The sequence below is a fragment of the Leucoraja erinacea genome, chromosome 11, assembly GCF_028641065.1.
Source record: "Leucoraja erinacea ecotype New England chromosome 11, Leri_hhj_1, whole genome shotgun sequence".
NCBI classification, from domain to species: domain Eukaryota; kingdom Metazoa; phylum Chordata; class Chondrichthyes; order Rajiformes; family Rajidae; genus Leucoraja; species Leucoraja erinaceus.
In genome coordinates this window covers 41,582,954-41,597,547 of record NC_073387.1, presented here as the reverse complement: position 1 = coordinate 41,597,547, position 14,594 = coordinate 41,582,954, and the positions used below count along the sequence as shown (strand labels likewise).

The window sequence follows — 14,594 nt, the reverse complement described above, 5'->3', positions numbered from 1 at the left end:
CAGGAAGTGTTGCAGCTGGCATCCTGGTGCTATCGCAACAACAAGGAGCTCAATGCTCTTAAAACAGTGGAATTGATTGTAGACTTTGGGAGAGAACCCCCTCTCCTCACCCCACTCACCATCAACAACACCACAGTCACATCTGTGGAGTCTTTTAAGTTCCTGGGAACCATCATCTCCAAGGACCATAAGTGGGGGGCTGCCATCGACTCCACAGTCAAAAAGGCACAACAAAGGATGTACTTCCTGCAGCAACTGAGGAAGCACAATCTACCATAGGCAATGATGGTCCAATTCTATACGACCATCGCAGAGTCTGTCCTCACCTTTTATATCATGGTCTGGTTTGGCTCAGCCACCAAACATGACACCCGGAGGCTGCAGCGAATCGTCCGATCAGCTGAAAAGATTTTTGGCTGCAACGTTCCCTTCATTGACGAACTGTACACTGCAAGGGCCAGGAAGCGAGCGGGTAAGATCATCTCTGACCCCTCTCACCTTGGCCACATTCTCTTTGAATCACTTCCCTCTGGAAGGTGACTCCGGACTGTCAAAGCTGCCTCAGCCAGACAGAAACATAGAAAATAAGTGCAGGAGTAGGCCATTCGGCCTTTCGAGCCTGCACCGCCAATCAATATGATCAAGGCTGATCATCCAACTCAGTATCCTGTACCTGCCTTCTCTCCATACCCCCTGATCCCTTTAGCCACAAGGCCCACATCTAACTCCCTCTTAAATATAGCCAATGAACTGGCCTCAACTACTTTCTGTGGCAGAGAATTCCACAGATTTACCACTCTCTGTGTGAATTTTTTTTTCTCATCTTGGTCCTAAAAGACTTTCCCCTTATCCTTAAACAGTAACCCCTTGTTCTGGACTTCCCCAACATTGGGAACGATGCTCATAAAAACATCTTATTTCCACGAGTAGTAGCTCTACTCAATAACCAAAAATCTGTAGCCTCATTTTGCTCTGGTATTTTATTTAATTCACATGTTTAATCAATAATGCTTTATTATTAATGTTTAATGTTTTATGTATCATTCTTAACTGTTACTGTATGTCATGTTGTCACTTGCGGGTGGAGCACCATGGCAAATTCCTTGTATGTGTATAGTTGGCCAATAAACCCATTCATTCATTTATGTGCACAGTTTTAGTTCATTTTTTCTCTTCCTCTCTTTCCAGTGACTGGTTAGCATGCAACAAAAAAAGCTTTTCACATGACACTAAATGCTCCAAATATGTAGGAATGTAGAGAACTTTGAAAGCTGATAACCAAAGCACAATCTTCACAATCTTTAAGGTTAACCACATCCTTGATTTTTTTTTTTTTATGTTATATTCATTAAGGTCCAACAGTATTTCTTTCCCAATACTAATATCTTTTGCTATTTTGCTTACACTTTATTCCTTGTACATCAATAGGGTTTTACTGTCATCCATATAAAGCAGACATAAAGCAGTTTAATTTCTCTGACACTTCATTATTCCACACTATAAATTTGCCCATCCTGCACTGTAAGAGACTTTTGTTTGTTCTTGCTGGTCTTTTATTCTTTTGCAATCTGTTTTTATCTCTTTTCTTAGTTTTATTATCCTATTTTTTCCATCCATCAATTTCTTGGCTATCCTTTGAATTCTGAAACTTTTTCATTGTTCAGACCTTCTACTCCTTCTGCAGCTTTATAATTGATTAGATTCAACACTATTTAATTTCTCTAAATAAAATCTTTGCTTAATTCATTTTTTCCCTATTGTGATTTTGTGCTTTGCAGCTAATCAATCTTTAAAACAGAATACTAGCTTTTGCTTGTTTCCTGTCATACACTTTCACAATTTATTACAGCCCATCTTCCCTCGTACTATTGTTGTTTTTTGTGTTTAGATTAAATCCCTGTTTTAAGATTATGAATAATAATATAAAATATAATATAATAAACAACAATTTTAATATAAAATTCTAAAATGTTATGCCAAGCTCTCTTGGGTCCCATAACTAGATTTTAATTAATCATTTCTTCTCAGTCCGCAATTGATCTTGCATAGCCTATTCCATGGTTGGTTCCTCTTAAACTAGAAAAATATTGGTTCACTTGTGGTGGAACTAAGCTTGTGAAGATAAGATTCCTTCAGTTTACTTATCCAGGGTAAAATTGCAGGTGGTGCAAGTTGCGGATCATGCTCTACAACATGTTGGCATTGAAATGTTTTTGGTGGGATTTTGGTCCACCAGCAAGGCTGGTGATTATTGTCCTCCTTTGACTGTGATGGTGAACCTCTCCACCTGCATCATTCCAGTCCTTTTGTTGTACGTACTCAATACTATTTGTTATGCAATTCAAGGATTCTCTACTCCCAAGAAGCACAGGGAATACACATCCAATCCAGAAATGGTATGCAACGAGGAAGGATGCATACGGGTGGTGGTGTTCCATGCACTTGCAACCCTTAACCCTTCTGGTTATAGAGTAGCTTTGGCAAGCAGCTGCAATGTATTTTCTGTTGGCACATATTGCAACTACTATGCCTCACTAATGGAGAGAATGAATGTGGGGATTGGCGCTGCTGATTGAAACGACTTAAGGTTTGGGCTTGGTCAGTGTGTTGAGGAACACCTGTAATGATAACCAGGTGCTGGGATGATTAACCTCTATTAACAAATTGCCCATTTGTTTATGGGCTAGCGAATATTTAATTATCTGTCCCTAATTAAATGGATGAAGTTTAATTTTCCTCCAGTCATGACCCGGTTATCTCGATAGATAAACCCAATGGAATATCAAGTATGTCCTGATATACCATGGTATTACAATTGAATCTATGGAGCTTGGTTATCACTAGACATGAACCTGGACAAAGGGTCAAGAAAAATAAAGTCTTAGAATTGGAAATAAGCAAAACAAATTCTTAATTATTCTAATCATTCTGACAACACATTCTAATCCTTTCCCCAATGACTTTTAAAATTAAATTTCCCCAAACTTCTCAGTTTTTAAAACGATAAAATTAACAATGATTACAATGACTAAATCTTTTTTCTTGAGCGTAATTTTAATGCACATGAAATGTACCCATTGGAACAGTTTTATTATGTTTAGTGTGTATTTTTAAGTTTTGTTTTTATTTAATAATTTCAGGCCAAGGCTGTAATTTTTTTTATGAAGATGAAAACAATTCACCGAAGTTAATTAGTTTTTACTGGCATTGTGCATTCTACTGTACAATCTAAAGCAACATGACTTGGCACCTGCTCAAGACCCAAGCCAATAAGTGTTTTTTTTTTTCCAGTGTTAGGTTTTTAATTCTGAGCTTCCAGTTAATCACACAGTTGGACTCCAGGAGCTCATCCATCAATTAAAAAATATCATTCCCTCAACTTGCTGGCACAGTGTGCATCCACCCTTTCTTTGCTTTTCTATTTTAATGATTTGTTCCTTAATTGATTTTATAATGTCCTGGATGAACAGTTTTTTTTCTTGTAAAGAAACACATGCTGGAGTAACGTGACAGCATTTCCAGAAGGGTCTCGACCTGAAACATCACCCATTCCTTCTCTCCAGAGATGCTGCCTGTTCCACTGAGTTACTCCAGCTTTTTGAGTCTATCTCCAGTTGACGTGGATAGGTGACATTCTTTAGACTGTTTCTGCTGACTTCTCTTTTGCAGGTATTCCAGAAGTTAATCAGATTTTGACTGTCTTGTTGACAACAGAAATGTTTGTTGGAGGTTGTCTTGCTTTCATGTTGGATAATACCATTCCAGGTAGGTGGATTTACATTTGACTGAAAGCTATTTAACATTTTAAATCATTCTGCATGAATCAAATCTGTTGTTTTTGTCCCTTGCTGTTTAATTTTGATTATGCATGTTGTTAGTCACAAACAAACAATTGGGTGTAAAATGTGTTGGGTGTGGATGGGACTGTATAAGAAGACACCTGTTAGACATCCGATGAGGATGATGAGAATATAACTTCTTAGACTTAGACTTAGACTTAGATCCTTTATTTGTCATTCAGACCTTTTGGTCTGAACGAAATGTTGTTGTCTGCAGCTATACATATAATAATAAACAACATAACACACGATAAACACAAATCAACATCCACCACAGTGATCAAGAAGGAACTGTAGATGCTGGAAAATCGAAGGTACACAAAAATGCTGGAGAAACTCAGCGGGTGCAGCAGCATCTATGGCGCGAAGGAAATAGGTGAAGTTTCGGGCCGAAACCCTTCTTCAGACTGATGGGGGGTGGGGGTGTGAAGGAAGGAAAAAGGGAAGAGGAGGAGCCCGAGGGCGGGCGGATGGGAGGATGGGAGGAGACAGCTCGAGGGTTAAGGAAGGGGAGGAGATAACAAGGGCTAGCAAAATTGGGAGAATTCAATGTTCATGCCATACGCACGCAAGCTACCCAGGCGGAATATGAGGTGCTGTTCCTCCAATTTCCGCTGTTGCTCACTCTGGCAATGGAGGAGACCCAGGACAGAGAGGTCGGATCGAACAAAGTTTCGCCGAACGCCTCCGCTCAGTCCGCACTAACCTACCTGAACTCCTGGTGGCTCAGCACTTCAACTGCCTCTCCCATTCCCAATCTGACCTCTCCGTCCTAGGTCTCCTCCATTGCCAGAGTGAGCAACACCGGAAATTGGAGGAACAGCACCTCATATTCCGCCTGGGTAGCTTGCGTCCGGATGGCATGAACATTGAATTCTCCCAATTTTGCTAGCCCTTGTTGTCTCCTCCCCTTCCTTAACCCTCGAGCTGTCTCCTCCCATCCCCCCGCCCTGGGGCTCCTCCTCCTCCCTTTTCCCTTCCTTCTCCCCTCCCCCCCTCATCCCCCATCAGTCTGAAGAAGGGTTTCGGCCCGAAACGTCACCTATTTCCTTTGCTCCATAGATGCTGCTGCACCCGCTGAGTTTCTCCAGCATTTTTGTGTGCCATCCACCACAGTGAGTTCACCAGGCACCTTCTCACTGTGATGGAGGCAAACATCTTAGGGTTGCTGTCTCTTCCCTCCTCTTCTTCCTCTGCGCTGAGGCGATACCCCACCGGTCAGTCAGTCCCATGGCACACCGAGCTCCACGAACGGGCCGGTTCAAGCTCCGTGGCCTGGGGTGGTCGAAGCTGCCGCCCTCCAGTCCAGCGGACGCAGCTGTTGCCGCGGGAGCTCTGGAAAACAGGCACCAGCCTGTGACCTGCGAGCACCTGACGATGTCATCCACTGGCCCGCGGCCGAGCCCCGGATTCAGGTCGCCGCCACCAGAACGCCGCCTTCAGCCACCGGAGCGCCGTCCCAGCCCCGAATCGTGCCGCTGCCACCGGAGCGTCTCAGCTCCATGCCGGGCTGCTCTCAACGGAGCACCGTCTCAGCCCCGAGCCAGGCCGCCCTCACCGGAGCACCGCCTCAGCCCCGCGCCGGGCCGCCCTCACCGGAGCGCCATCCCAGCCCCGAGTCGTGCCGGTGCCACTGGAGCGCCCGAACGCCACCACAGCTTGAAGGCGGCCAGCCTCTCGTTGGTGAGTCCTGGCTGGCTCTGCCTCTGGAGCCTTGAGGTTGGTCGCAGGTTGGAGGCCGCCAGCTCTGCCATTAGGCCTCGGCGCAGACGGAAGCAGAGAAGGGGGGGATACGACAGAAAGAGTCGCATTCCCCCGAAGGGAGAGACAGAAAACCATGTTTCAGCCCCCCCCCCCATACATAACACAACCTAATAACCAAAAATCTAACTAAACAAGACAAAAAAAACAACAACAAAAAAGTAAAATCAGACAGACTGCAGACGAGCCGCAGCCGTTCAAAGCACCGCCACTTCCGGAGTCTCCCACAGGATCTGTAATTTTTCAAAGATGAATAAAAGTTTGTAACTTGGCTTATGTAGCTTACCTTGCAAGGAGGAAGGAGTTTTAGATAATTGACCCACCAAAAGAATCCACGAGATTCCAACATTTTTGTGGTCAAATAATCCAAGGAAGGAATGTATCTGAAATTTGTAATAGTCATTCTAATTTGTCATACATTTATATTGCAGGAAATATATTGGTACAAAAGGCTAGTACTGACTGGTCGGATTACTTTTATTTTATTGTTTGGCCCTTTTCCCATATCCTTTTCAATGTACTTTGTTACAAGCCTTCCTTGTAAGCATTAATGTTATCGGACATCCTCTTCATGAGATGGAACTTCATATTTTTGCCAAGCTCTAGTTAACTAATACAGACTGTTAATACATATTCCTTTGTTGATGACTATCTATCCTGTACTCAGACACTAGAAGTGGGTGTGTGGTGCAGCCCAATAAGCCTGTTCAGCCCATCACTTTGTGCCGCTGCCACCTGTATTGAGTGAGGATTATTATCTTCCTCATTCCAGTCCTAAATACCCTACTGATTATTATGCAAAGCCTTAGTTGGAAAGCATCTTTCTTATATCTGCAGTCAAGCCTTCCAACCAAGTGAAATTGTCTTTTGACTTGGCCTTCTCCTAATCAATATTTTTATAATTTTGAGGACCTCCATCAGGTAACAATATTCCTGATGTCAAGGCAAATAAAGTGTATTGTCATGTGCAGTAGAATAACAAGGTACAGGTTCAATGAAAAACTTGCTTGCAGCAGTAGCACATCCACATGAATCTAGACAAATGTAAAAAACAAGTTATGCATAAATGAAGAAAAATTCTACATGACAGTAAAGGGGTAGTCCTGACAGGAAAATGTGGATTTGGAAATAGGCTACCAAATCATTATTTTACATTTTTTTAAACTTTTTTTGTCCATTTCAATAACTTCCCTTCATTCTATCATCAGTTTTCTGATTTAATCTTTGGATAAAGGAAAATCCTGTTTGGTGGAATGTAGCAACCTCTTTCTTTTGAAAACCATATTTCTGTTTGTAAAAAGATTAGGATTTGTGATAATCTTAAAACCGCAAAACGAGAAAGGCAGCCTGTAGTTTTTGTTTAATTGAATGGATTTCTAATATTTCGTAAATCATTATTATCTTTTAATTAGGTACAGAAAAGGAGCGTGGACTTGTGCAATGGAAAGAAGGGGCACTTGCAAACAGTGACACATGTGTAGATGTAAAGACTTATGACTTTCCATTTGGAATGACCTTATTGAAGAAAGTTCAGTGTTTACAATACATCCCCATTTGTCCAGTTTTTAAAGGTTTTTATTCAAGGAAGAAGCGCAATGTTGACGTGGCTGAAAATATAAATGGAAATGGTGACCATTTTGTTGTATGCACAAGAGTGTAAGAAGACTCTGTCTCTCTATCTATCTTATTTCTGCACACACCACAGTGGCTGCACCACAGAATAGCTTTCGCGTAATTTACATATAGTACTTCTTCAAATGACTGAGATTAAAAGTTAATCTTGCATAATCCATAATTGGATCTTGTTTTAAACTTTTTAAAAGTCCAAAGTCTGTATCAATGAGGATAGTGGTTATTTATAATAAGAGGTTTTCAAGCCTTGTGGACTGAATGAAAAGTCACATTTCTCATTAAGCCACTGTAGATCCATAAAGGCAGATGTGAGACAAAGAAAAACTTTTCGTGCCAGGTTACCTTCGATTGTTTTCTTGAACTCTATTTCTATTAATTAACAAACAAATATGGTTAGACAGAATTGACAAACATATGTGACAACTAAAACTTTCAGCTTCCTTTTGGAGTTTTAGTACGGAATAAATATTTTAATGTCACAAAAACTATTTTATACTCTAGTATGTCAAACAACATTTTAATAATGGCAGCTTGCTTTGGTGAAATCAAATAGTTCATCAGTTCAACAACACTGTTCATTAATCTACAGTGAGTTTTCATTCCTTGAAAGAAATATTGCACACCTTGTAAATCCTATACATTTAAAGAATATTTTCTCCCTTTTTGAAGTGTTGTCAGCATCAGTTAGATTAATGGCTGCATACACAAGTCGTTCATTAAATGTATTTTTAATGTCTGTATATATGATATTTAACTGTTAAATTGTATTTTCAGATATATTCAGTTTTTTCTTTTGTTTATAATGTTCGTTTCTAACTGCCCGCTTTTGAAAAACTTTTAGTTCCATACATAGCATATGTGCTAAAGATCAAAGTATTTTTTAATTGCTTGACACCAGCACAGTGCAGTCACTACATTTACATGATTCCACCACTTGGATAGATGCAAAGCATGTCGGCATAATCATGCATGAAATTTGAGAAATCTTCACTTATTTTGGGAAAATATTAGGGTTTCACTTCTGGTACTGGTTATTGCATTGAGAATGAAATCAATACTCAATTTAATATTTAATTTTGTGTCACATTTCAATGGAAGCAATTCGACAAATGTGGTGTTTTCAACAGTAAAACAATTGTGATAAGTTTAATGTTATTCCTACTTAACCGTCTACTCTACCAAAAAATTGCGTTTGGGATTGTTCTAGGATCTACATAACTTGAGTGTGGAAAGAGGCACCAGAAAAGTCTGTATCATGCTAGCTATTTATTTGATTGCTACAAAGTTAGATACATTTGGGATTGTCTTTAGTGTACGTTGTTTTATGACATTGATAATGGGATATAGAATTTTAAATGATAAGGATGGGAAACTGCTTCTGAATGGATAAATAAAATATAATGAATATTTATTTCCTATGTGCCATATCTATAAAGCATACAATTCAACCAGATTTGCTAAAACATTCATATCTAACTGATGCATGTTTTAAGTATCTTTTATTAGATCTACGAATGATTTTAATGATAAAAGTCACTAATAAATCTGATTTTTGTTTATCCTTGGATGTTTTGATATGCATTTCTAAAAAAAGATGGACTGTAGGTTTTCAAATTATGTTAAAATCAGTCTTAATTGTGTAATGTTCTTGTTTTTCTTTCTGGATAACTGCATTATGGTGATGCATCAAATTAAAGATGGGATTTTGTTAATAGCATTTATTACAAGTCTGTTTCATTGGATTATTAACTAAACTGACTGATTATGAAATTATGAAGCAAAGAATTAACAACCTACTGGTTTGTTTTTAATAATGTTAAACTCCAAATATGTTTAAACCATTAATTTTGCCTGTAAAATGTTACAATTTTATGTTGGTCTGCAATTTATCAATAGATTTGGGTGCATTGCATTTTCTCTGGCAGCCTGCATTATAGGGAATGATTTTGCACAAATATTGATGCTAGGGATCTAACTGCAACCATGTAATAAATCAAAGAGCATGTTAACAATGAGAGAAAGGTACTAATATCATAAAGATAAAGAGATTGTGCTTGAAAGGGATATAACAATTCAGTTGATAAAGCTAAAGGTTACACAAGTAATAAGGACAAAAACAAAGTCTATATCTGAACAGATAGTATTCAAAATAAAATGGATGAAATGAGCAACACAAGTTGATAGTTGCTGCAGATTTTTATGATTGGGACCTTTATGTTGAAAGGCAGATGATACCAGGGAAAAGGCGCAGGGTGCAAGTGTGTCTGTGATATTGGCTTATTGTAATCACGTGTACCATGATGCAATGGAAAAATAATGTTGTGTTCTTTCCCGTTAAGGCTTAGCATGCATGGTACCATCAAACCATGCACAATTACTGTAGGTAGTGCAAAGAGAAAAATATTCCTGAACCTGGTGGTGCATGCATTCAGACTTTATATCCTCTGCCCAACAGGAGAGGGGAGAAGAGGGAATGACTAGGTCCTTCATTATAGATGGACACAAAATGCTGGAGTAACTTGGCGGGACAGGCAGCATGTCTGGAGAGAAGGAATGGGTGATGTTTCAGGTCGAGACCCTTCTTCAGACTGATCCTAGATTATGATGGGCGCTTTCCAGATGCAGCGGGAAGTGCAGATGGAGTCGCAAAGTGAAAGATTCAGGTTTGTATGATGAACTGGGCTGCATCCACAACTCTCTGATTTTCTTGCACTCTTGGGTAGAACAGTTGACAAACCAAGTTCCGATGCGTCTGGATAGGATGCTTTCTAATGAACATCTGCAGAAATCTGTAAGTCATTGGAGACGCACTGAATTTCCCTTGGCTTCTGTGGAAGTAGACACATCAGTGTGCTTTCTTGGGTGCTTCCTTGTAGGGTCAAATTTAATTAATGAAGCTCCATGTGCAACAGCATCATCATCATCATCATCATCATCATTGTTGAAAACATCAACGGGATCGGTGCCTTACAATGCTATGTACGACAGTGATCGCAACTTCTCCTGAAGTGGACCATGGGCTCATCAGGAGCTCATCCACCCTTTCACAGGTCTTGTTTTTGGCTCTGCTGGGGGTCAACAGCCCCCTCCTGACCTGGCAAAACAGGTGGGGGATACGGTTTAGTCGCTGACTATCCGACCATGGAGCAGGTAGCACGGGATTCCATGGTACCCCCGACCTGACTAACAACAGAGGATTCACCCAAGTTTGGAAAAGTAGATATTAAAGCAGCTTGGATGGAGATGAGACAGAACAAGAAATCCAATGAGAATGAAATTTTGTTAACGGTGCTCCTTCTCTTAATTAATGCTACATTTCAGAAATGGGTAGGGGTTCCTTGATGTAGTAATTCTGCCATGCACACACATGTCAATCAAGCTTTGGATATAGAAATATTTCAGTTGCTTGCATGTAAGTGTAATTTGTCTAATTTTAACAGAGACAGATTTTGGGACAAGTTAGTTATCAGTGTAGTCTTTGCACTTGCCTTAAAGAAAATGTGGTAATTTAACTGTGAAATTGTAATCAAGTACATATTTATATAAAATAAAGCTACAGTCTCATTGTCACTAGTAACTGTACCTTCATTACAATGGGGAATCTATCAATTATCTTAAATAATTGCATTTGTAACCTTATGAATTAATGATAATTGTAATTTCCTTTTGAATGCTTGGATGAAGCACCCTGTAAAATCATATTGTAAAATGTCAATTAATTATTTACAGCAGTTGGGATTGCAAAATAAATCAGAAAATTATACAATCATTATTATGGGCAAGATTACTTTCCTTGTTGGCTCAATCATCCAGAAACAATTCTCAAAACAAAAAAGTTATTCACCTACTGAAGCACCTACTTCCTTAAATGTGTCTAGGGTGTTGTAAATCAATTTGAGATCTTGATGTTCTTTGGGGGAAGAATTTCCTTTTTATCATCTTTGTTATTTTCTTTTAATTAAATATTCTGGATGTATCTGTTCCATACTTTCTACAAGCTTTATGTTTTTTTTGTGCTGGCTGTAAAAATCAGAGACAGGGTGGTAATCTATGGAATTCATTGCCAAAGAGGGCTGTGGAGGCCAAGTCAATGGATATTTTTAAGGTGGAGATTGATAGATGTGTGGTTCGCACAGGTGTCGGGGGGTTAGGGGCAGAAGGCAGGAGAATGGGGTTGAGAGGGAACAATAGATTAATCATTATTGAATGGCAGAATAGATGATGGGCCGACTGGCCTAATTCTGTTCCTATAACGTATGAACATCTTGTTTTTCTCATGCAACCCTAGAGAAAAGTTTTTTTTAATGTTTGAAGCTAATCAAATAAAATTTGATTTTACCTGGAATAGATTGGGCTCATAATTTCAGAGTGAAATTGGACCAGGTGCCTACAGTCATAGCTCTGACCATTTCCCAATATCGGAATCGTACCAATAATGTTGTTCTTCATTGTTTTGCCCAAAAAAACTTGGGTTGTACTCTATAACTCCACAATATGACTGTCATGCTTTGCTAGAACTAGAATACCAATTGTTGGAGACATGAGACTGCTGGAGTCTTGAGCAAAAAACAAACCACTAGAGGGACTCAACAGATCAAGTACCTTCTTTGGAAGGGAAATGGACTGACAGGTTAAGAACTGACATCAGATACATTCTTAAGCCTGTAGAATTAACTTAAACAATTAGTTTTCTTCAGCATTTAGCTGCTGAGGTGCTAATTCCATGGATTCCCCATTGCTGACACCACTGGCAGCTCTCCATTATTGGAGGCATGTTGTGACTCAAATGTCCATTCTCAATGAGTCAGTGTTTTGGTCTTATCTGCTGGAATTTAATTTGCCAGTATTCCTGGCTTACTATGAGTGCAATTGGCCTTAACTGTACTTTAGACTTTACTTTAGAAATACAGCACATAAACAGACCCTTCGGCCCACTAGTTGATCGTGTTGACCATCGATCACTCCATCGATCACCCCATATTCTAACCCTATCCTACACACTAGGGACAATGTTACAATTTTACTGAAGCCAATTAACCTACCACCTGTATGTCTTTGGAATGGGGGAGGAAACTGGAGCAGCCAGAGAAAACCCACACAGTCAAAGGGAGAATGTACAAACTCCGTACAGCCAGCACCCGTAGTCAGGATCAAACTGGGTCTCCGGTGCAGTAAGGCAGCATTCTACCTACAGATACGACGGGTTGCTATGGCCAGATGCCAAGCTAAGAGAGTGCTACCTTGCTTTTGTGTTGTATGTTGGTTGCATTTCTGAGAGGATGATGGTTATTGATTAAGTGATTGGTATGAGGGTTCAAAAGTCTCTCAAACAAATATATAACCAGAATTGGTTAAACAGGCACTATGGGAAGAAGAAATGAGAAGACAGCAGATTGAATCATTCTTGACATAACCACAGAAGGGATTTAAACTCCCTTAGTGACCACTGAGCATTGAGCTGAAATGGTAATATTTTAGAATCTGTTATACTGTATGCATTGTAAAAATTTTCCCAATACTATTTTACTAGAATAGTGTAGATTTGATGCATTAAAAACTACTTTTAACTGGAAAGATACTTCCAGTCCAAACCTAAATTAAACAGGAATTTCAGAGTCCATGTGTTTGATGTGCTGTGTTTTTATATTTGCCCAATAAATTTCAGCTCTTATTTTGTAGAATATGAATTAGAGCGTTGGGATACAATTAATTGAGTGAAATTACATCTTTGCAGAAATGCGAACATCTAAAACATTTAGTTTAGAGATACAGCGCGGAAACAGGCACTTCAGCCCACTGAGTCCGCACTGACCACAGCGATCCCCGCACACTAACTCTATCCTACACACTAGGGACAATTTACATTTATATACACGGCAATTAATCTACAAACCTGTACATCTTTGGAGTGTTGGAGGAAACAGAAGATCTTGGAGCAAACCATGTGGTCATGGGGAGAACGTACAAACTTTGTACAGACAGCACTTGTAGTCAGGATTGAACCCGGGTCTCTGGCGCTGCAAGCACTGTAAGGCAGCAACTGTACTGCTACGCCACCATGCTACCCTATGTATGTAGCAGTTTTATCTCTGGATCTCTCATTGTTCCTGCAGTATGGGATGAATTTCACTTAAAGTCGAGCTGTGAGGGCCACCAATGTGAATCTGACATGGCTTAGTAGGCAGATTATTCCCCTGGATAATGGGATAGGTTTGCAATGAAGAAAGGTCTGGCCTAATTGCACATACTTAGTTCTGTTAGCTTTATTCAGTAATTCTCTATTGAAATAACTTGAATATATTCAAATATTTAACTAAACTGATATTATAATATTCATCAGCTTGGTTTCAAGCTATTAAGAACATATCTTTTGGATTTATAAATTTTGAGTTTTCTTTTTCAATCAGTGTTACACAGTTTCTTAGCAGCACTTTTCCATAATATTTTTGTGAATAATACTTAGCTATCATGAGGAAATTTGAAGAGTAACATTTCACTTGCATTGCAACTGGGCTTTATGTCAGAGGATTGTTTAGAACAATAATTATCCATGCTGATTAGATTGCTCAAAATGGTATCTGCAGTCTCAGGAAACAAAGTGGAAATGAATTCAATCTGAAACATGCAGCAGCATAAAGAAAGCGGTGGCTTTACTTTAATCACTTTGAAATCGTGAAACTGTTTCCTCCCACGCACCATGGGCAAGTTGATGAGCAACCAAAAATAAAACTGCTGCCAGGTACTTGCAGCAATTTATGATGTTTTTAGACAATCAAATTCAGAAGCATAACAATCAGTTCTTGCATTGGTACATGGGATGTGTCTGAATGAGATATAATGAACTATAGCTTGCTATGGAACAACTTAATTAGTTGGTTTAACAACATAAAAAAAAACAAATTAGGAAAAGCTGGCGTAGGGTTTGTTGAAAAGAAAGTCATTACCCTCATGAAACTCCCCTACTTTCAAGAACCATAGCCAACTGGTTTTGTGTACGATTTCACCCAAATGATTTAGGTACCTCCTGTATAGTTGAATCTGTGTTCAGTGCTCACTATGCATTTATATCGATGGTGAAAGGAACAAAGCCAGAGGCAGAACTGTCCCATTTAGGATGATACCAATGAAAGTCACTTTATCATTCCACTTTATTGCTACACCCCTCCTCAATCTTCTATAGTGTTCTAGTAAAATTCCATCTAAGCTGGAGAAACTGCACCTCGTGTTCTCAATTTTAACATATTCAGATCATGACTATCATCATAGTTTTCAGACAGCAGTTGGAGGTAGGGATCCTCTGTCTAGTAATTTGAACACACAACGCTAATTATTTAAATGTGAATATTTAATGTTTCAATATAT

The 14,594-nt window shown here is 39.4% G+C and overlaps 1 protein-coding gene across 2 annotated transcripts in view; it reads left to right on the top strand.

The window, feature by feature from the left end:
- Window positions 1–13,086, top strand: part of LOC129701710 (solute carrier family 23 member 1-like) — a 105,196-nt gene extending 92,110 nt beyond the window's left edge. For both annotated transcript variants that reach the window (XM_055643078.1, XM_055643079.1), the window contains exons 14-15: window positions 3,670–3,765; window positions 7,013–13,086. In XM_055643078.1, the coding sequence (XP_055499053.1) occupies window positions 3,670–3,765; window positions 7,013–7,260 (344 nt within the window). In that variant the 3' untranslated portion in view covers window positions 7,261–13,086. The remainder of the gene's footprint in view (window positions 1–3,669; window positions 3,766–7,012) is intronic.
- Window positions 13,087–14,594: the final 1,508 nt, after the last annotated feature.